The following is a 23651-nucleotide window of genomic DNA, read 5'->3' as shown; positions in this document are numbered from 1 at the left end:
TTTTGCTGTTGTTTTTGTTTTAAAATGTGGTTGTTTTATAGTAATGTGGCAGTTGGCCTCCCACTGATAATACTCGTCTATAATTCAGCTGTCGGAGGTGCTTTCTGAGTTTGTGGCACAGGATTCGTTGGGATGAGGTCCACTGCCTCATTCAGACCCAGGACTGTGGCCTCATTACCCCTGGGTTTTAACCAGCTATTGATCCACCTGTAGGTAAACTGCTGAGTCCTCAGGAACTAGGCATTAGGCAATTGCTAATTAAAGCATGCACATTTCTTTCTTTATTTATACTTTACATATGAATGGGTCCTTCACAGTGAGGGATGACCATGTCTGAAAACTATTTTGAGACAGTAAGAATAGATTCAAAAGGGAGAAAAAGGCCATCTACTGGGATTGGGAGCATTTGTATTAGGGGCAACATAGGGCATCTGGAATTTAAATGCATCTTTTAATAGATTAAAAAAAACTGGCTTACTGATACTGAAAATATCAGCGTTACAGTTTCCATTGACTGTCACGTGTAGACATTATTAAAGCTGGGTTCATTTGTGATTTGCTACTTATAATTTGCTGCTAGCCCTGGACCTGGGGAGATAATTTTAGGTGCCCTCTGGAATGGTAACCAGTCATTTGATGCAAATGCAAAGCCAATCTAGTTTCTGGAATTAAAAATAATGAATCCAAGGGCTTACTTTGGACAACTAGGCAGTCGGAGCCTCTGAACACTGAAGTATTGGCCTGTCCAGTGGTTTGCTCTGTGGCTTCTCACTCTGTGGGCTACGCACCCTTACCTAAAAGGAAACAGCCTTAACATAGCTTCTAGCGGGCCTTCTATTGTGGGGTGGGTTTTCACTCATAAGAGAAGTAAATTAGTCATTGAACTTGTGAAGAATACAATAAAAAGAAACACTTAACTTAAAATCAGATTTGAATTTTACTAGCTCATGACCTATAGTTGCTTCTCTTCCCCAAACTATTATCTTCCTTTGAGGCAAACTCTTCAGCTATAAGTTAGTAGAGGATTTCAAAACAGAGCAAGGAAATTATTAGAAAGTGAAAAAAATCAGAATAGATAGACTAGGAAGTAAACTTATTTTTGTTTTGTCATTTAATCCCAGGTGATAAAATGGGAATATACATTTGTGTAATTGTTAAGCTCAAAATCGTGTGAATTAAAGTGCTTCACTCTGCTTTAATTGTTCTTTAAGGCATATATAAAAAGAAAAATCTCAGAGAAACTAGACATATTTCCAGTGATCGACCATGTAGCTTTAGAAGTTTGGTATAAGAAGGAACCAGTATTGGATTTCTTAGGAGGGCTAATCTTATTGCCGTGGAATAAAGGTTTGAGTTTTAATCCTAATTCACTTACTAACTCATAAGGTGCTATTTATGTTTTCTTTTAACTTAAATCACACTTAATGATAAACTTTCTTCTTTCCTGCCAGACTTCTTGTAGAAGTAGCCTGTGCTTGCTGCTGTAATTTCCTTACCACTTGGTCTTTAACCACTTGGAGTTTGACTCTGGCCTCACTTTGCCGACATCCTCTAAAGTCTTCCCTTTATGTCACGTTGTTAAGAGCCAGATCCTCTTGAATTTATCTCTGCAACATCTAATATGCCCAACTTCCCACCCTAGTGGTATTACAGGAACTCCCTTCTGAAATAACTCCTAAAGCTGTACATTTTACACACTAAGCATCTGTCTTGCTCGCATCTCCGTGAGTGGTGAGTATCTTCTCACTGTCCGTGGTGTTAAGTTTGGTTTTCTCGGCCTGGCTTGGAGCCAGCCTTCTCTCCCACTGCTTCTCCTCATCCTCCCTGTACTCCAACCCAGTTCCTTTGTGTGTATGGTAATAGCTGTCTGGGGTCCATACACTCTCTTTTCTCCTCCCCAACCTCATGTTCAAAGCTTATCCTTACAAAGCCCAGAGGAAGGACGTTTCGTTAATTGAGCTTCTCTGATCCCTCTAGCTGGAAGCAGCATTTTCATCCTCTAGCTTTTATCTGTACTCTCTTCTGACATGTTTCATATTCTGTTCTGCATTATTTGTGTGGGCATCTTACTTTCCTTTCTCAAGGTCAGTCTCAATATTATTTTATTTTACAACCTCAGTGTCTAGTTTAGTGCCTTATACTTTTTATAAGCTAAGTATATTTTTGATGAATGAACTAGCTAATATTAATAAATAAAGAGCATTTCCTTAAAGATGTTTTAGATTATAAGTGGTTATTCCATTACTCTTGCTAATATTCTTCTTGTCTTTCTTAGTTATTTCCATGCATCTTAGATTTAACAATTATCTCTTCAGAGAGCTTATTGCCACAAGTATTTTGAAACCTTTTATGTAGTTATCTCTTTTCCAGCCCGTTAGGTAATGAACTTTGCAGCATGTAATCTTTCTAAAACAAACCATTAAGGCTTCTTTAAAAAAAAATAATTTCCAGTGAACGAGAGTTGATAACATCAAAATTTTTTCAAGATGATGGAAAAGTCCAAGGACATTTTGCGTGGCTGATTCTGAGAGGAGCCTTTTGGAGCACTCTAGTGTGAACACAAGAACCACTGAGGGTGTTCTTATCTAACGCTGATAACAGCTACTCCATGACAGTGTGCATTAGGGCTCACTACAGTGATGCTGGACCTTTCTAGAATTCAGCAATCCAGTCATTTCAACTCCTCAAACCACCAAGCCCTAAGGAAAAAAGGCCAGTATGTAGATAGCACATGCAGATGAGCATCCAAGAATTACCACCAGGAGATCACAGGTCTTGTTTTACATGGTTCCAGTGCACATGCTTTGACTCTGCTTAGCCGTCTTCTCAAAGGAACATTCCTTGATGCCCATTCTGTCCCCCATCCCAGCCCAAGGCTGATTCAGGAATACCAACTTTCTATTTCCAGAGCAACACTCAGAATAAGAATTGCCTGTTAATTTGTTTCCATGTCTGCCTCTTCCATGAAATCCAGAGCTCCGTGAGACAAGAACTATGTATTATATATCTTTGTATTACCCAGCATTTTACAGTGTCGGGTATATATTAAACATCAAAAGTTATTAAATGACCAAAGTTGTTTATCTGCCTTTGAAGGGACGATAGAGTTTTGAGTAGCATATTTAAGAGGAGAGAAAGCTGTTTGAAGCAAACACACAACAACAACAAATAATAGTTAATACCTGATAACATGTCAGGTGACAAAAATGATATAAAAAAACTGAAAAAAAAAACACATTAGTCTGGGATTACTTCATTTTGGAGGCAAAGGGCATAGAGTACTTGAATAGTTTCTAAAAACATTGCTGAATGCTTGCACAGTACTATAGTTTCTGTTCATTTTGATGACTTAGAGCCATCACTTAAAGATTGAAATATTTTTTGGATATTTTGTTTAAAGATGCAGTCAAGTATGTAATGTGCTTTTGGAAAGATTATCTTGTAAAATTGCTTTGAAAAGAAAAACGTCTGGGTTTTAATGGGATAGGTCCTTAACTATCCCAAATGACTCATTTCTGAGGGTTCCACACAGCCAAAGTGTTGCTGATGTGTGAGGATGTATAAGTATGTCTGGACTTTCTTGATTTATCAGTGTGTAGACCGCATCTAACAAGCGGTCTACCTAACAAGCATCACACACTGTACAGGTGCTCTGAGGATAGAAACAGACACGTACACATGCCCCAGAAGACAAGGTCACAGCTATCAAAGACTTTCAATTTTGCCAGACAGAGGAAGTTTTTTTTTTTTAAATCAGAAGTCCTGGGGAATGGTTGTTACAACTTTATCACCTAGCACTCTGCCCTTAAGCAGGCATGCAGCGCTCGTCAAACATTGAGTACTTCTGTGGACCAGGCTCTGTGCTGGGTGCTGGCTGATGGAGGCACAGTGAGCACTTGCAGGCTGGAGGAGCATATCTCCACAAAGCTTCTGTCTCTTTGCAGGATAAGTGTGGGGAAGATTTTTCTCCCATCAGAGGCAAAGATGTCTTTATTTTTTTCTTCCTGATGTTAAACAATGTAGGAGAAACAAAAAGATTCATACATTTTCATCCCTGAATTAAAGCATGTTTTAAATAACTAAAAATATAGTAAGACTTATACAAATCTCTCTCATGTTCTTGACCAGGGTATAGTTCCTCATTATCAATCTGCTTATAAATAAAAGGGAACAGGTAATATGAGATCTTGCTTCACTTGTCCTTTTGGGTTTCTGAGGTTTGTGTGTGACCGGGCTTTGGACAGTCCTTCATGGCTTGACAGATGGCCTTCCTCCAGCAAGGGACAGGGAGCCATGAAGATTGAACACTGCTCGAATATAGTTTCCCAGATTACAGCTGAGAAAAGAAAGAATGTGCTCAGCTCCACTTTTCAGAGTCAGGTGCCTAGCAAAGCAGAAACAGTATACCTGTAAAGTTGCCAAGGCAACGTCAAGGGTAGAGGGAAAAGTAGACACAGTGATTTATGAGGCTTTCTTGCCATAAGAACAGGTCTAAAAATATACTTCCATGTCTTTTTCCTCTCAGGGATAAATGCCACAGGATATTTCCAGGGAATTGTGGTGCATAAAAGCTGGAGACCTTATCAGAGCCCAGGGAGATGAGAGGTGAAGGACAAAGATGGGGGAAGCAGAAGAACAAATGAGAAAATGTGCTCCCTGTGTGCTTTAATCTTCTGTTGAACTGATGCAATTTTACAGATGTAAAACTGACCTTTTTTTGGAATATGCAAATATATATTTGAAATGTGCCTAGGCAAAAAAGATCATTTGCTAGGGTAAAACAAAGATACTTGATCCATATTTTTTTAAAAAAATTTCCTCTGAGCTTCTTTAATATTATTGGATTTGCAAAGACAATCACAGATCAGCATGTGGAATAACATGTTGTCATAGTAGCAGGGTTTTGAAGTTGCATTTTATTTCTGAACAGTTGAGGAAGAAGAAGCTCTCGGGGCAGACAGAGTTGGCTTATTGTAACACCCTTTCTAGGCTTACTGCAGTTAGCCAGAGTTATCAGATGTCCACAAGGATTTTTACTTTCATGAATTGTACATGGCTGTATTGGCTTTATATTGCTGCATAACAAATGATCACAAATATAACAGCTTAAAACAGCATACATTTATTATCTCGCAGTGAGTCAGGAGTACAGGCATAGTTTAGCTGAGTCTTTTGCCCTGAATCTCACCAGGCTGTAATCAATGTGTCTACCAGGCTGATCTTATCTGCAAGCTCAACTGAGGAAGAATCTACTTCCAAGCTCACGTAAGCTGTTGACAGAAATCGTTGCTGTTAGAACTGAGGGCTTGTTTTGTGTTGACCGTTGGCCAGAGGCCACCCTCTAAAGGCTTCTTGGGGTCCACTGCCACATAGGCTTCTCAATATGGCCACTTACTTCATTGAACCAGCAAGGAGAATCTCTGGCATGTCTGCTGCCAAAATAGTCTCTTACACGTCTGTTTGTTAGAAGCAAGTCACATACCCCATCCACATCCAAGGGGAGGGAGCTGCATAAAGATATGAACACCAGGAAGCAGGGATCATTTGGGAGGCACCTTAGGGTTTGCTCACCACAGTGTCATTCTGAGAAAAAGGGCAAGTTTTTTAATTTTAAAAGCTATGCAGTCATCTGGAAATCTGTTCAAAATTAGCTTGTGTGTTCAAGAAGCTATTAAAGCTTACATTTTTCACTCTCTTTCCCTTTGGTAAGTGAGGAAGGGCAGAAGTGAAGTTGCAGCCTTACTTTATGGAAGCTGAAAGGAAGGAAGAGAGAGGTTAGTAGGGTTGAAAGAATAATGAAATGAAAGAAGAGACTATTCCCTATTCTCACATAGAAGAATACAAGTGATGGATTAAACTATTCCAGTGGGTTCCCTGACCCATTCTGGAGGTCTGAGAAAACAGTTTGGTAGAGGGTTCCCACTAGACTAGCACGTGCCTTGCTGTGCTTTCTGTAGGCTCAGAACTCTGTGTACTTTCTGTAACTAAGTCAGAAATGTTGCTTTGCATGAAATGGTCCACCTTGATGTCCCCATCTCAGGGCCTGGAAGGTATTGTGCCCTTGATTGTTCGTCCCTTGCGGTTAAAACATCTACAAACCAGAATGCTTAGGTTATTTTAGGGTTTAGGCTTTAATATTGCTTATGTCCTGAGCCACAAGGGGACTTGAAGAAAACTAAGGAACAGGATTGCAGGTGATTCCCATGTGGCCTGTAGCTGAAGTGATTGTTCCCACAGCATCCAGGAAGGCAGAGATCAGAGATTTCAGATCACATGGTAGACTTTGGAATTCAGTCATTTCTTTGCCTTCTGAAATGGCTGCCTTCAAACTCACCCTCGAGTTTAGTTCCACCTCAGGCAGCTAGAATCCAGTTAAAAGGACCCTTCCGTTAACTGACCCTTCATTTGTTTTGTAGGGCATCCATTTTAGCATAAGGACAAATCACAATGTGGGTGATTTACTTCTTGGGCTGCAGTCTGTACCACAGTGCTTGGCACATGGAAGATGCTCAGTAAATGCTAGATGACTGCTGCTACTACTGCTGTGGTAATTTATACACTCAGCTCAGTCTCCTCTGCTTCCCACACTGTAGCAATGTAAGATGCCCAATCACAAAAGGAAGAGGAACATAAACATAAAAACAACAGTAATATTATTTGATGAGGTCTGCTGTTAGGCGCTTCAGTTCTCACAACACCCTATAAGATACATCTTCTTCTTCTTCTTTTATGGATAATGAAACAGCCTCAGGACTACAGATTTTCACTTGTATTGAGATGTTACTTATATTTATTTACTAAGAAAAGTAAGGAAGCCAGAGTCCTCTGTTTCTTAAGTATTCTTTTGGTTAGGCTGCACTGTACCTGTGCTCACTGCATGAAGTCGTTAGAGAGAAGTCCTCCGTAAATAATCTTGGAGGAGACCAAATAGCAGCGAACACTTTTAATTTTTAGAGTTACAGTGTGGACTTGCTTTAATTTGTCTCATCTGAGAATGGCTATTCGCTACTAGTCAGGCAAGGTTCCTTGTATTTTTATGCCAGGCACCGCAGGAAGCAATTTCACGTATCTAATGTAATTCTCCTCCAGTGCCTCCGCAGAACCCACAGAACCTGGTGGCACCTGCACTTTCCTTCCTGGTCCTTCCCTGGGCATGCACCTTCAGGCTCCTGGCCACAGTACTCCATGTGGAGTGCCCTACAGCTCTGCCTCGCAGTGTCCTCTCACCCCTGTAGCCACCGGTTATTTCACCTGGATAGCTCCTGATTCTTCCTCCAGGTCTCACATGGGATGCTTTTTCTTGGCAGACATTTTTCTTGATCATCTAATTCCTTGGGTGCCCTCATGTGTCACTCTGGTGTGTATTTGCTTATCCCATTGGTGAGTCCCTTGGGGGCAGGGACGTGCTCTGTTTGTTGCTGTATCCCTAGCGTCTGGCGCAGGGTGGGCACTCAGCCAGTATGTACTGAAGTTATGAGGGAATGCCTGTTTCATCTGAGCCTCGGAGCAGCTCTGAGAGGGCATGGGACCTCCCCAGGGCCACTGCACTGCAGCTGGTTTCACATTTAGAGACCAAGTTCCCTAACCCTGCTCTCTTTTCCAGGCATAATGCTTACACAAAATCTCTTCTCCTTCTCCTTCCTCTTCCTCCTCCTTCTCCTTCTTCTTCTTCCTCCTCCTCCTCCTCTTCCTTTTATTCTTCTTCCTCCTCCTCCTCTTCCTCTTCTTCCTCTTCCTCTTCTCCTCCTCTCCTTTCTTCTTTCTTCTTCGTCTACCCTTCTTCCTAGGGATTTCATTCCTAAGCTTTTCAATGATTGCTGATTGTTATAACTTTCTAATTTTTTCACATGCCATATTTTTGCATTAAAGGCATTAAATGGAATACAGGACAAAGCAGACCCATATTTTTGGGTGTCATGAACTTCATCACAATGCATCTTCAGTTCTTTCTAATCAGCACCTCCAAGTCTTTGATGCTGCCTTAACCTCTTCACTCAAGGTCTTCTCTGTGTGAGGTGGAGTATCTCTTAAGGAGTCAACACTCCTTAAGGGTTATGTGCTCACTCTGTTTTACAGAAAGTTTTCGCCAGGAGTGTAATTTGGGAATTGTTTGTGCTCTGCAGAATATGGGGGGAGGCTCTTACTGTCATGAGGGCCAGAAACTTGGCTGGCTTCCCACAGATAGGCCTCCAGGGCTATCCCGTGTCATTCTCCTCCGGGGACCTTCTGTGTCATTCCTGAGTAAGCCCTCTGGTACCCTAGTTCCCTGCTCCCAGGAATGAATCTTCACTTCCCGCAGTTGACCTGTTGTGTTATCTTCTTACCTCCTCTCTTCTGTGATCCAGAGAGGCCATTTAGTTTTCAGTCCATGTACCCATCCCTCCTGTCTAGTTTCTTCTCAGAGCCATGCTTAATTCCTTCCCATTTACTCATTAATTAAACGAGAAGATTGTGCCAAGTTAAAGTTCAGCATCTTCAAAATGCCTCATGATACAGTCCCTGAGGTTGCCCTTGAATAACTGACACAATATTCTTTGATCAGTGACCTGTTAGAGTGTCTAGCTGGATTAAATGAAAAGTCTTCTGACTTATTAATTTTTGTGTCTGGGTTGATGTAGGACATTAGTATTATTGCATGAATTTATTCTGGCCAAAGCTAGATGAGTCTTTACCTCTTTGTTTTTTAATTTGTTTTGCCTTAGCCCCAGCAGCTGTGGAGGTAATATTGATATGTCTGTGGATTTCAGGAAAATCCAGTTTTTGTTTCAAACTACACACCCCACAGTTCTCTGGTCCAATTCTTAGGTACTTTATCAGATCCTCATATATTTTCAAAAATAATTGCTAGTGACCCGGATGAAACTGGGCAAGGTATTCCTAGGTTTAAGGTAGTCCAGTTTGCAGTGTACAGCCCTCCTTAGCTTAACAGGGGAATCTTTAACTAGATACCCCTCTTCAGGGTGGCTTCCTGCCTTTCCCCCCAGGGGCTGCACACACCGATGATAAGATCACAGTGGACTTACCTTTAAGGGCCAGCAGTAAAAATAAGTACAGTATTAAAAACATCCCTCTTTTTGTATCATTTATTTAGAGCTTCCTCTCCTTTTCTAATGAAAGACTACTGTTTTGCTTTTGCTGTTTTGTTCCTTAACGCTCTCCAGCAATAACCTCATGTGTACCCTATGATGCCCTGAGCTCGTGGGGCAGGATGACTGGGGTTCAGGGCTTTGCCCAGCCACCAGCTGTGAAATAAGAAGAATAATACTGTTGACCTCATGGAGTTGAAGTGAGAATTAAGTTCTCTAATATGTAAAGGTACTTTGTAATAAACTTTAAATACATAGATTGAAATGGCGAGTACTAATTGTTGCTAAAAATGCTCAGAATTGCCAAGTGCCATGTCTTAGTGACTTTAGTCAGAATATCCAATAAGACTATAAAATTAGTAGATTATTAAATGAACACCTCCCACTCTCTGAAGTTTCTGTTTCTACTTCTCTCATTCCCCATTTGTGTCTCTATTTCTTTTAATGTCCACCATCCTTTCTCCCAACTCTAGTAGCTTTCTGTAACTGGATATAGTAAGTAGCATGTTTTAATTATTAATTATGGTTGCTATATTATCTTAGGTAAAACTGAGTGTATAGGATGTTTATTTTTCTCTCTTTATGAAACAAACAATTTTTTTCACTTACTTAATTCTTGAGTCTTTGATCTCCAGTGGATCAGCTGTTTTCTGTAGAAAATCTTTTCCCTGCACTGCTTTATGCTTTTGTTGTGGGGTAGTTAGCAGAGCAGAGTTAGGGCTACTAAAGCACTTTAAATTCAGGCGCTTCTTTTCCCTTCTTTTAGAAATGGATTTTATTGACTTCTATTTTCAGTTTGTCCCCAGAAAGTTACTGGAAAGTATGTGGTAAAGATCTGAGTGTTCTTAACTACAGAATAACAAAGTGAATTCTCTATTTTGGTGGCTTTTTAAAAAAATAATGGGAAATGTGGGATTATTTATAGTGTGAGAAGGAGAATTTTGAGAATTTGAGGCACCTCAGAATCAGCTTGGCAGTTACAAGCTCTAGGTTTATAACTAGGATTGTTTGTTTAATTTTTTTTTCCCTTTTAGAAATCTGCCCGGGTTGGGGTGGGGAGGGCATAACTCAGTGATTAGAGCACATGCTTACCGTGCACGAGGTCCTAGGTTCAATCCCCAGTACCGCCAATAAAAATAAGCTAATAAATAAACCTAATTATGTCCCCCTAACCAAAAAAGAAAAAATTAAAAAGAGAAATCTGCCTCCTCCTACTGACTGTTATGACTGAAATGACAAATCACAGTTTGGGTTTTTTTAAATGACCAAGCAGAACCGCCTCAGCTCAGCTGTACCTTCTCTTGCCTCATGGCCCTGGGAGGACCGCTCCTTCTCAGCCTTTCCCTGCCTCTTTGAAAGAATCCACGTAACCAAGTCGTGACTGTTGACTGAGCACATTGTGTTAGTCCAGACTCTTGTGATTGCAAATGGCAGACCAGCAGGCACATCAAACCAGTTCATTTGAAGTGGGTGTGGGGGAGGAGGATTTATTGAGAGCACGCCCGGTAGCCAGGAAGGATGGAATCCATGCACCCTTCCACATCGGTGCCTTTGCAAAGAGTCCAGAGCCCAAGCTCCTTCCCTTCTCAACCTGTGCACCCACCTGGAAAGGCTGTGCTCTTTCCTCAGAGACTCAGAGAAGGCCCTGTGTCTCCATGCACATTGCCCTCCTTTCCTCCTCCTGCCCACTTTGGCCTGGGTAACTCCTGCTTACTCTCCCGGACATCTCCTGACTCTCAGCCCGAGGTGCAGACCTTTTACGTGTTTTCATAAAATCCTACACAGGACCTGGCTACGTCTGGTGATCGCTTGTTTGCTTGTCTGTTTCCCAGCTAGACTTTGGCCTTCTAGAGAATGGGAACTTTGTCTGATTCATGCTTCCATTCTTTGTTCACAGCCTCATTCATAAACAGAGAGAAGCATTTGTTGAATGAGTGAGCATGGGCTCTCCGCTCACGTTGGTGACTTTGGTTTCTGGGCTGAGCTCAGGACAAATGCCAAAGCCTTTGCACTAATGACATAAAAGTCCTACTTCTAATGTCCTTCATCTTAAAATCGGACTGGATGTGATCCCCTTCCACACACAAACTCAGTAAAGAAATGTGAAAATGCGGGCAAAAAGCCCTTTAGGTCAGTTGTTGTTTTGGTAATAGTCAAAGTTTTGTGCAATATCTACATATAAATAGTGACTTAAAATATACTTATAAAATGTATAAGTGACCCTTACTTAGTGGGCAACCAGATCAACTGTATAGTTGATGTGAACCGAGTGGCAGGAACTGATCAGGAAGGTGCCTGCTGGTACACATTCATCTTTAGTGGTTTGTTTTTCATGTTTTCTTCATTGAATCCAATTATTTTGATGAGCAGTCTAACGATCTTGTAAGTAAGCTGAAAAAACCTTTATACTAGTATTTGCTAACTTCTGTCAACCTGTCCTTTCTTTTTTGGGAGTAACTATAGCACTAGAATCTTTAATAAGTGTTTACCATGGTTACTTTTCATCTGTTCTGAGGTTGAAATACTGCTTGTTGGCTCCTCGAGGACTCTGATGTGTGGGTCCTACAAAGCATACGGGAGCATCTTCCGTTCTTGACTGACAGCTTTGATTGGACTCCTTAGTGACTATGAGTCCTTGAAAGTCACTCACAATAGTTTTGGGGGGCAGAAATGAAAAAGCTGGTCTTCCTTCTTGTATGTAGTTGTTTTCTTCAGGATGAATAACTTAAACCTAGTATTCCGAGCCTGTGTAATGCTGAACCATCTTAATGGCACTTGGCTATGATTCTAATAATTCTTGTCACCAGAAACAAATGATTGCACCAGAAAGAAAAATGAGAATTGGTTTTACTGATGACATATTCATACATTCCCTGTTCTTCTCCCCCCTCTTTTTTTTTTTTCTTTCAGTGAGCATGTTTTTGAACACGTTAACACCGAAGTTCTACGTGGCCCTGACAGGCACTTCCTCACTAATATCAGGGCTTATTTTGGTAAGTGGTGGAATCCTTCCTATTGAAAAATATGCTGATTACTAATGTATATGTTATATATGTACAGGAGAAAAGCTGGAAGAGTACGCGCCAGCAGCTGGCAGTGATTGTACATGTGTATGTTGGGCAGGGGGATGGACAGAGGCCTTTCACTCTCCAGGTCACCTTATTTCTAAAATATTTGAAAAAAAATTTTTAAACAGTCATATATTACTTTTGTTGAAGGGAAAAACAGCATGTAAACAAAATGGGAAATAAAGGAAGACATAATTCTGTGTCAAATTTTGATGTCTAAGATACTGTAAAATGAGTGACTCAGTTTAAACTAAACTTTTTCTATTACCCTTCAAAGTGGATTTTTGGGCATAATCTAGATCAGTAGAAGTATAGCTCAGTTTATTTAAATGTATTGACATGGATGTGGAATTCTCAGTTTTCCCCTTCATCTTCTTTGCTTTTAAAATTTACATTTATTTCCCTATCGCTTCCTTAAAAAAATCCTGACTAGGCAAGAAGCAATAATTATAATGGTCTCTCAGGCTCCATTACCTTACGCTCTAACGTAGTAATCGGTGTGATGTTATAACACCTGAAGTAGTTGTCATTAATTTACGTGACCTTAAAAGGGACCATCTAAACTTGTAGAATCATTCTAATATGGTTAAATTTATATTGAAGTCCTTTAAGGAGAAAGAGGTTTTAGAACACTTTTTTTCCTCTACCGATAATGCTGTGATTACTAATTATTATAGAGAGAGGGACAAGAAAAGATTTCTGTCAAGATTTCCAAGTTGAGAATGAGAAGTAGAAAAATGAAATTTTTAGAGGAGAAAGGCACAAAAATGTGGAACAAGAGCATAGATGAACCTAGAACAGTGGAGGATTTCATAAGCCTGAACCTGTAAGGAGCCAGAGTGAAAAGGTGGAGAAATGTCTGAGGGCAGAAACCTGCAAACAGCTGAAAGGATGGTGGTGGTGTGAGAGCATCATTTTGTGGTCGGAGCCTATTCAAGTTAGTCTTGCTCTGCTGTAACGTGGGGGCTGCTGGACTTGAGGGCAGAGACATTTAAAGTTCATATTGTTGGACCAGGAGTATGAAGGACATCAGTGAGAGTCACTCCACGATGGTTATGGAATTGCTGACTGACTGCAGAGATCAGTCAATTCTGGAAATGGAAAGCCCAATACTGGCTGCAGAGATCAAGCCAAGGAGAGGGGGAGCGTGTTAAAGCTTCTGCATCGGATGGGCTGAAATAAGGCATGGTAGTACTTTGTACCATATTGCCTGTTAAATGCAGATCTGCACACCCGTCTGTGTCTCTGAAGTGCTCCCTGTTCTGTGGGGACATGAGAAAAGTCAGGACGCTGTAGACAGTTGTTCATAAAGCTATAAGATGATTTGCCTAATTAAGCTTATGTTGTTAGTTTGTGGCAAAGCCAGTTTTCAGACCTATGTCTTTGGGTTCCCATCTTAATATTCTTAATGGACTGAAGAAACTTCAAATGTGGAACATGCTTTCACATGCTTCACAAATTATTCATAAGTATGTGCTGAAAGCATTTCAGCATAAATATATTTTAGGGGCAGGTGGAGGTATTACAAGTCTCCATCCAATAATTATCATTTATATTTAAAATAACATTTGAATATTTTCTTTCTAACACACTTTTGAAATATTTTTTGATTAAATAGAGAAAAAAATGAACTTTTTTAGATATAGCTTGCATAGCAATCGCAATAATTCACTCTGGAGCGGAAAGGTGGGTTTTTGTTTGTACCTTCCTGTCTCAGGAATGTTCTCCTAAGAATGTTACCTACCTCCATGATGATTACTGTGCTGGGCACTGATCTAAGCACTTTACATGCTAACTCATTTACTCTTCACAACAACACAATCAGGTAATTGCTAGTTGTTCCCCTTGTGCTGGTACCTAAGCTGGACAGGCAGTAACAGAGCTGGCGAACGGCGGAGCAGGATTGCAGCCCAGACTGTCTTGCACCAGAGCCTGTGCTTTTATCCCTCATTTCACTGCCTCTCTGATGAAGTTTTAGGTTGCTGAACAAATGGCAGGTCTGGATTTTGTTCTAGTAGTATCTTGGTATGGGTTCACTAGGCTATAAACTAATTACCAGAATGCGGGTCATTTCCTGTCACTCTGGTAAGCGAGACCCAGCAGTTGCTTTCCCTTCTCACCCAGGGATGGTGAAGTCCCATCAGCTTGCTTCTCTGGTCCTCCAAATAAAGGGGTTTCCCTAGGCTGTGCTCACCTTTGCAGATCCAGGCTGGTGAGGCTTTCTCCTTGCGTGTGGAGTGCAGCTGCTGAAGCCTGATGGTCACAGCTGTGCTATTTTATGATATATTTGCCTTGTAGCATTCTAGGAAGCAGAAGATACTCCTGACTGATGTAGAACTTTGAGCAAAGGAAAAGCTCTGATGCGTGAAGGTTTTGGAAGGCCTTCTCAGAAATGCTTCACCTGTGCTGAGGCAAAGCCACTGCAATGTGAAAATAGCTCTTGATAGCGTTAGGCTCCTGCTTTAGAGATGGTTGACACTGGTGTTATCCAGCCTTCGGGAGGTCTCGTGTGTTATACGTACATGTTTAATAGATAGAGAAAAAGGCATCCAGAGCATAATTTTTAAAAGTGAGAATCAAGAATAAAAATAGAAAATTAAGAGAGAGTAATAAAAGAATTAATTCATGGTGTAAAAGAATTATATTTTCAGGAAAGTGGTAGAAGAGATGACAATTAGGTAGGAATCAGTTGTAACTAAAAGCCCTTTTATTGTATTTTCCGCTCTGTGCCAGATACTCTTTTAAACACCTTGCATATATTATTTCATTTAATTGTAAGTGAATTCTAATTCTAATTTCATTGAAATTCTAAGTGGTTGATATAATCAGTGCCTTTATGCTGCTGAGTATAAATAGACACACAATTTAAATACTTTGGTCAAAGTTATAGACCAGATAGATGGTGATATTTGGATTTGGATCTGTCTGGCCATGCCCTCCATCCCCTCCTATTCAAAAGTAAGGGAATGGGATTAGACGATTGTTATGGCTCCTTTGAACTCTTTAGCATTCTATATCTAAAGAACTTGGCCTGCATTTGACCTGAAAATCATGCCCTCCAGCCCTGCATCAAAAGTCATCCAGTTTGCTAGTAAAGACCTAAGGAATAGACACCTAGAAATCTTATGACTTGCCTATGTCGCCTTGTTAGATAAAGGTTTAGTGAAGACTAGAATTTAAATTTCCACTGCTTTGTCTCAGGATTATTCTGCTTCTTATAAACTTGTTGACTAGGAAGATGGGGAGTAGCAGTGTCCAGTGGTTGATGTTTTCCTTTTAACAGACTCACAGAAATGGGTCAGGTAGATAAGGAAGCATAGAGGAGAGAAGGAAAGAAAAAGAAAAGAAAGAAAAAGAGAAAAGAAAGGGGGAGGGAGGGAGACCACAAACGTCTCTGGAGGAAACATTTTTTCTTTTTCCAATGAGCCACTGATTAGGTCAGATTTGGCCAATCCAGAACACGGGCCAACACTTGCTACAGTTTGTAATTTCATTTGTGACATTAGTGGTCTTATCCTCTCTGTAGTGGAAACTTCACAAAGGCTGGGGATGTGTCTGTGTTTTTGTATACAACTGTATAATGCCTAGGTGAATGCTTAAGAAATATTTGTTGAATGAACGTAGATCCAGTGAGTGAATAAATTAATGGACTGTGTCAGAATTGTCTGGGGAGCTTACTTAAAATGATGGATTCTGTGCAACACCTCAGACCAGCTGAATCAGAATCTCTAGGGGCAGGACCTAGAGGAAAGCTGCCCCCCTGGATGAGCCGACAGAGCCACAGTCATGAATGTTACAGTGGAAAATCTCATCCTGCGGACATGCAGACACTGAGGTGGGGATGGATCACTGGCTGTTGACCTTGAAGAGAACCTCACTTCTGTATCTTCTCTTTTTTCTTAAAGCCTTGGCAATAGGTAGCCAGGAAAGGGCATGGAAGAGCATGAAGACCAGTTCTTTACACAGCTGCCTCAGTTGGTTAGGCAAACAGGTGGCTGAGGGGTCACTGGCTGAGACAAGGAGGCAGGAGGCTGAGACCCACTCTGTAGCTCTTCAGAATTCCTAAGCTGAACAGACAGAACCCAGGAGTAAAAAAAAAATTCTGTCATGAGGAATTGGGAGGGACTTTGAAAGGGTCAATGGTATGGAGAAAAGGATATACTTGAGGATTCTAACAGGAAACTAAAAAGGTTATGGATATTATGGTAACCCATGCCAACTGCCTTGGTTTATCTCCTTTAAACCCAGAAGATCCTCTCTTGCCAAAAAAACATTTACCACCAGATATATTTCTGAAGACTTAAAGCAGGTGTCAGTTGGCAGTCTCTCTGTTTGGGAGTAGACTGCCAGCTTCATATTTCCTCTTCAGTCTCCACCATTGCTGGGTCTTTCCTGTGATATCATCATCTACTTTAATCCTTAGGAAACACTTAGCCAGTTTCAGGCTGTGACATCTTTGTGTTTCCCATAGATTTAGTGGGAGGAATTGTTGTGGAATTTCAATGTTGCTGTTATGTGGAAATCTTGAAGCATCTTTGAGTATGATTTAGGGCATAGGAAATTCCCTGATTTCTGAAGAGAAGTATTTTATATATAGAACACGCAATTCAAGAAGAGGAGATCTTATTAGATAGGAAGAATCTAGGCATCTTTAGGAGAGATTCAGCTTTTAGGTCTGCGAGATAGATGGAAGGGCCTTGTTTGTTAAGCCTTTGCCAGATTTTTCTTCCTTTCCTGAGGGTGAAGATGAGACAAGATTGCACCTTAGGCCAGCTGCAAACTTGGATCTCCACCCCAGCCCCCAGCCCCAGTGCTCCTTGATCATTCCCTCTGCTACTGTCATATAGTAATGGTTACAGGGCATACGTAACTGGGTTTTTGACAAATGAATCTTTGTTTTAAACGTGATCTGGGTCCCGAGTATAGTGATACGGCCTTTCTGTCCTGCAAGGTATAGATCCAAACCACTTCTTCAACCCCCACATTCTCAGTTCCATTCCCTTTTCCTTTATTGTCAGACGACAACCCTTACCTGCATCTCCAGTGAGGTCAGTGTTACCTGCTTTTTATCTTTTTGTTGCCTTCTTCTCTGTGAAACAGCTCATGTCACACCCTATTTTCCAAAATAGAGTGTATTCTTCTATTGGAATGAATGGAATAGAAAAATTCCATCTATTTAAAGGAAGCATTCGAATGCTTCCTTTTTATTCTGTCTCCGAGCAGGAAGGGGAAGCTCCTTCACAAGGCAGATACACGTTCTTTCTGGGCTCTTGGTGTCATTCCTCTTGGTCATTCGTACTCTTCTGCATCTTCAATTTCTCCCTTTCCACTAGATTCTTTACTCTTCCACAAATATGTGTAGGCCTCTCTTTTTTATAACAAACAAAATGAACACAAATCTTTCATTGGTCCTGCTGTTTATTTAGACAATATCCCATTAAGTCACCAGGCCAGCCCGTATCATCCATCCATTCAGCCTTTCAACCATCCATCCACCCGGTTTTCAAACCATCCATCCATCTATCCATCTAACTTTAACTGAATGACCTTATTTCACACGTTGGATAACTGAGCCCCAGGGAATCAAGGTACCAACCAATGCGCACAGCTCGGCTATCGTGAGATGTATTAGGGTTTTTATCTTTCAGCTAGGTGACAGGGCCACCATTGAATTCCTAAATGACAAACCTAATTGGTACTTTATAATCTGACTTGATCTGTATAATTCTTGGAGTAGAGAGATTATGTTTTTAGAGACTATGGAATTTGTAAATTTATATTTTAATTTTAGGTTATTGGTCAGATTAAAAACTGTTTTGTTCCACTGTGGCAACTCCGCTAATCTCCTGGCATGTCCAAGGACTAAGTTTAAAATCTAAATTTGTTTATGAGAGCTTTGCTGTTTACACTGTAGGTTATGCACCAGGGAGAATAATTCAAAGTGACACCAAATATGTGGGTGTTCAGTAACACCATCTGCCCATCGGATATGTGCAGCTCTGTAAAAGTACTGTGAAGCGCTGGCCGAAAGCCTGTCATCTTTCAGGATATGGGGTGGGTTGTTATGATGAGACCCTAGATTAGAAGACTTGGTCTGAAGTTTAAGAAGGCTTCGAGTCCTTTCCTACCTCCTTTTGCTAGTTGCTCCTTTAACTCATACTGGAGTACCTGCCCCAGGGTGTTGGGGATACTAGTATCAAGGACTGTGTTGGGTAAGAAACCGTCTACTGCTGTGATAGGACAGGCTGGAGAAGTCCCTACTTTGCCTCCCAAACAGCTACATGAATAACCCTGTCTTTATTGAGGTCTATTATTTCTGCACTAGAAATACTGGGTGGAAGGTCTCTCTCTCTCTGTTATAATGCAAATACCTTGTTAATATGGGTCACTTATATCTTAGCATGAATTATCCAGTCCCATTTGATAGAATACTTCTGGATTGGTTTTGATAGCTAAGAAAGCAAAAAGAGACTAGAGTTGGAGGGCATTCAGAAGTGAAGATGTGAGAAGGGAAATGACAGGTTGCATCTGTCTGTATGTGTTTGCATGAGCGAGAGAGTTATAAAAAGATGTTTTATTTTAGGGCCCTAGTAAAATTAGTGGCATGTAGCCGGGGCTTCGGGCTAAATAGCTACTTAATTAGCTGTTTGCTTTTGGTCAGGTCGCCGCCCCTTGATGTATAGGCCCCATTCTTCATCTATAAATGAAACTGTTCGTGATCATTTAGGGTCCCTTTTAGTGCTGACGTTCTCTGATTCTACTGAGGAACTGAGAAATCTGGAAGAGGCCCAAAGTTTTTTTTTTGTGATGGGTGTTGGCTGGGCCAGGAGCAACCTGTGGGAGGCACGTGGGTCTGTGGCATGTACTGGTCGTGGCAGGAGCCACATCTGTGCTCTGTAGCCCTGGAGTGCAGCCCATGCCTGGTGTGGAGCATTTAGTGCTATGTGACCGAATGGATGAAGGCCTATCAGGTGCCCAAGCAGCATAATATAGAAAGCAGCTCTCGCCCACAAGAGATAGAAAGCAATTGCCAGTTCTGTGACCATTGTTCTGGGTCCTTTGGAGCCTTCCTTCTTTTCTAATAAAGGCAAAGCCATGAATCTCAAGTGCCTTTTAGGGTGGTCAGGACCAAATTGATGAGCAGTACACCATTTCCACAATGATTTCCAGAGCTTTCAGCCAGCCACTTAGTGAAAGACAAGATGCTAATCACAGCCTAAACTGCAGACTGGCAGGAAGAGGGGTGCAGCAAAGCAGTACGTGAGGCAGTGAGGTGTGCTGCCGAGGGGCGGTGTGTACAGCATCAGTGTGAGAAATGGTAGCTTTGCTGTTACTTTTGAGAAACTACTATGCAACAGGCAGTGAATTAGATGTGGGGCTTGCATTTAGGTGTTTTATATGAGTATGAATTTGAGGACCCTCAAGGATAAATAACAAATATGTTTTCTGCTTTACATTTGGAAAATCTGATGTTCAAATAGATTAAATAACTCACCTGAGGTTACAAACTCCCTTCTGGATCCAGTTCATAAATTTATCATTCTTGAACTTTCTTCCTTCTTCAAGCAAGATCTCTTGTTCCTAGCATTCCAGACGTTAGAGACTAGTCCTATCCCTTCTTAGATGTCATATCTTATTCTCTCTGTCTGCCCAGTGAAACTGCTTAAATATCTTAACATGTTAAAATTCATATAGTCAAAAGGGGTAACTCCTTGAAATTAAATAAAGTTGTCCTATTATAGGATTGTAAACATTTGGTTTGATTGATAGTTTCTCCTGATCATTTGTAGATGTCCTTTCTGTCTTTTAAAGAAATTTTTGGTGGAGCAAAGACAGAAATATCAATATTTAAATGATAACCCAAAGTCCATTCCACAGAAGATAATGAAATCTGGTTTTTATGAAATAAGTAAGGATAAAAGGTAATTGATTCTATGTTAGTTCTACATTCTATATTATATTATCAAAATATAGTTATCCTAGGAGACTCTGGAATATATATGTGATTCTTAAATTTCTCCTGTGTAGTGATTTGGTGACTGCTTAAGGAACAAATCCCAAATCAGACAGGGAGGAGAGGAAAGAGCAGCTTCAAACAGTGGTGGGGAAGCATTCACTGGGCTTGGTAGGGAGCGGGGACAGGGGACCAGGGGCTAGGTAAGAAGGGTTACGGGAGGGCATTTGTTTTCACAGTGCTTAGGAGTCCTGATTTTAGTCTCATCATATGAACATCACTGCTTCTTTCCTTTTATTAATGAAAGTTATTTCTTTTCTCCTTTTCAAACAGTACATAACAATTGGTAAGCTTGTGAGCTAGGAAACATTAATGATGTACAACAGACACTAGTGTTTATAAAGCACACCTCAGCAGGAGGGACAGTACTGAGTTTCCCAGTAGGCAGGTGCCATCGATACCTGAAATGGCATGACTTTCACTCTTTCTGTTTTTCTAAGGAGTTGCTTTTTTTTTTTAAATGGTATTTGTTATCTTAAAAATTTTAGGCTTTATCAGAATATAAAATACCAAGAATTGGAATATTTCATAAGCCATACTTCTAAAACTGGCTTGTTTATATTCATCTCTGAAATTATCTTTCAGCTACAGTGATTTTATTATCAGAATATTATGTTAATCTGGAGGTAAATAATAATGAGCAGTTGTTAAGTGTTCTTTTACCATGATTGTAGTTACAGATTTTTTTTGTGAAAACCAGTATTAAGTGGACAAAACATTCAGAATTTAAAATGTAAGTGGTATTTAACTTTATTAAACTTCTTAATTTTTAGAATAAATTGAAGAATTGTTTGGAATAAAAATGTTTAAATCAGTATTTAAGGTGAATATAATTAATAAATGCAACGTATTTTATGGGCATGTACAAAATCATAAAATCATAACTGGTAACAAGGACTATAATCATGCTTATTATTTTTCTATTCTAGATATTTGAATGGTGGTACTTTCGCAAGTATGGAACATCATTCATTGAACAAGTCTCCGTAAGCCACTTGCGCCCCCTTCTGGGAGGGGTTGACAACAACTCCTCCAACAATTCTAACTCGAGTAATGGGGACTCAGATTCCAACAGGCAAAGTGTCTCAGGTATGGGAAGTCCTTCAGTTTGCAGCATTATTTACTTACTCTTACTAAATTATTACAAGATAGTAATAATATTGTTATTTAAAGACTAGACTTCAAAGAAAAATGCAATGTATTTTCCCAAGGAGTTGACAACTTCTACCAGAGAAGCAGCATATAAGCATCCCAGGGAAAGGGAATGTTCATTTTGTTAAATTTTACTTTTTCTTCCATTTGACTTATTTAGGTCAGTGTTCCCAACTTGAGTCTCCAGCCTCCTTGTCCTTAGTTTCTCAAACCTTGTTAAATGTATCCATTTTCTTCAATGCTAATGATAGAATCTTATGTCTAACTAGATCTGATCACATAACTCCTCTGCTTAGAAGGCTTCATTGGTTCCCATGCCACTGACGATAAAGCCCAGATTCCAGATTCCAGATTCCATAGCACAGCATAAGATACTTCAAATCTATCTTGCCAGCTTTAGCTTCTGTCACAATCTCATCCCCCTCCTCTTCATTTCTTGAACAAGCCATGTTTTCTCATGACCCTCTGCCCAGAAGTCTGTCTTCCTTTCTCCATGCTTGCTTACGTTTCACAGCCCAATTCAAATGTTACCTCTTGGGAGGCCCTCTCTGGTAAGCTGTATAATCTCTCTCCACCTTTGCCGACTCATATTTTTATCTAGCAACATTTATTAAATTGTACTGTAATTTTTAAACATACTGCTTTATTTCCATGTTGTTAGCATTTTGCATACTGTCTACTAGATCATTGAAACTCAGTGAATGAACGAATGAGGGCATGCAAGGCCTGTAATTTCTCCACTCATAAAAGAAGAGGGACAGATATAATTTTCTGGCTTGGTCGCCTCATCAGCTCAGTAAACATTTCCTAAGTCCCTAATATAAACCTGGCCTTGTACAGGTTCTTATGAATATTGTGATTTCAAAAACTGTCAAAGTTCTTGTCCCCATTGAACTCTTGTGTCTGTTGAGGGAGACAAAGTGTTAAGTGCTTTGATTATATGAGGAAGCGTGCAATGCTATGAGGTACAAAGGAGAGACTCCTGATCCAAATTGGTGGACGAAGTTTGCTTCTTGAAAGAAAGGGCATTAGTTCTAAGACTTGAAAGATGAAGAGGAAGAAAGTAAAGAGATAGGTTAGATCTTTTTTTCTTTCCTTCCTAGAATGACTCAGTTCATATTTCATAACTGTGTAGCCAGGTGATCGGCGTCAAGGAGCATTGTGTATATATTTTATTCCTAATGTTGAGTCAATGCTCTTCCAATGGACCCCTCACCAAGCCAGCCATGAGTGGTAATGGGCATCTCTGTGTACACGTTTATTTCATTCTGAAGGGTACACGTGTGAGAGATGGCACCCCTCAGGTGACAAAATTGTTTGGGAGTTTATAAACGTATCCACTTTGTGAAAGAAACAGAAAGAGACCTGAGCAAAGTGAAACTTTACTTTAACCACCTACTCTAATATGTGTGGCATATTATTCCAGTGAGGAGACTTGATCATTCAGTCACCATCACATAACCTGCTGTGGATAATTGCCATCATGCTGTCACTTTGCATCTGCTGTGAAGACCCCACATATTAAATGTGCTCTTGTCGGATCTGAGTTACTATAGTCTTTGGATGACATGGAATGTTGTAGAAAATTAACAGTTTGAAAAGATAGCAGCCTTGTTTAAGGCCATTTTTTTATTGTACGTACATTTTAATTTTCATTACAATTCTCTCTCTATACAATTTAAATCTCTTGACATCATTCCTTAATGCAATGAAGGGTTCATACTCTCTTTACCGTCACTGTTGTCTTGCAGTCTCTGTCTGTGGATGCCTTAAATAAGCATTATGCTCTGCATAAATCTTGATGCTATTCTTAGTGCTTTTACAGCAGTTTTTAAAAGGAGAATTGAAGTCCTTTATAAAATACATTCAACAATAATGCTCATGGAAATTCCCAGTTTTATTTGTACTGAGTTTTTACCTTGCTAAGACTGAGGTTTTGAATAGTATTACTAATTCAATTCCACTAGTATTTGTTGAATGTCTGCTACTCTGCATGCAATATTTTTATTCATTTCTTATAATAGATACAGAATTTATGATCTGGTCTCATAACAATGTTCAAATAGTTAGATTTAGGGAAATGGAAATTACCTTGTCCAGGATTATTTAGGGCTCAATCTGCCCACTTCTCCTTGATAATTGGGTTTCTAATATTTGACTAACTCAGCTCAACAAACCTGTATGTTGGTCTGGAGGTGCCAGATACCATGGGACTAATACCATTTCCCACTTCTCTTTTCTTGAGGTGACTTTTATTTTTGAATAAGAAAAATATCAGAAAAGTACGTTGTCTCTGTTTATCTCTGCCCTTAATCACTTTCTATTTCATAG

At 40.2% G+C, this 23651-nt stretch overlaps 1 protein-coding gene across 9 annotated transcripts in view; it reads left to right on the top strand.

The window, feature by feature from the left end:
* The window catches only part of ST7 (suppression of tumorigenicity 7), a 283140-nt gene that overhangs the window by 105912 nt on the left and 153577 nt on the right, over nucleotides 1-23651 (top strand). For all 9 annotated transcript variants that reach the window (XM_032483629.1, XM_032483637.1, XM_032483634.1 and 6 more), the window contains 2 exons: nucleotides 11997-12079; nucleotides 21098-21257. In XM_032483629.1, coding sequence (XP_032339520.1) covers nucleotides 11997-12079; nucleotides 21098-21257 — 243 coding nt within the window. The remainder of the gene's footprint in view (nucleotides 1-11996; nucleotides 12080-21097; nucleotides 21258-23651) is intronic.

Source organism: Camelus ferus, chromosome 7, assembly GCF_009834535.1.
Source record: "Camelus ferus isolate YT-003-E chromosome 7, BCGSAC_Cfer_1.0, whole genome shotgun sequence".
Taxonomy (NCBI): domain Eukaryota; kingdom Metazoa; phylum Chordata; class Mammalia; order Artiodactyla; family Camelidae; genus Camelus; species Camelus ferus.
This window is presented reverse-complemented; position numbering and strand designations above follow the sequence as displayed.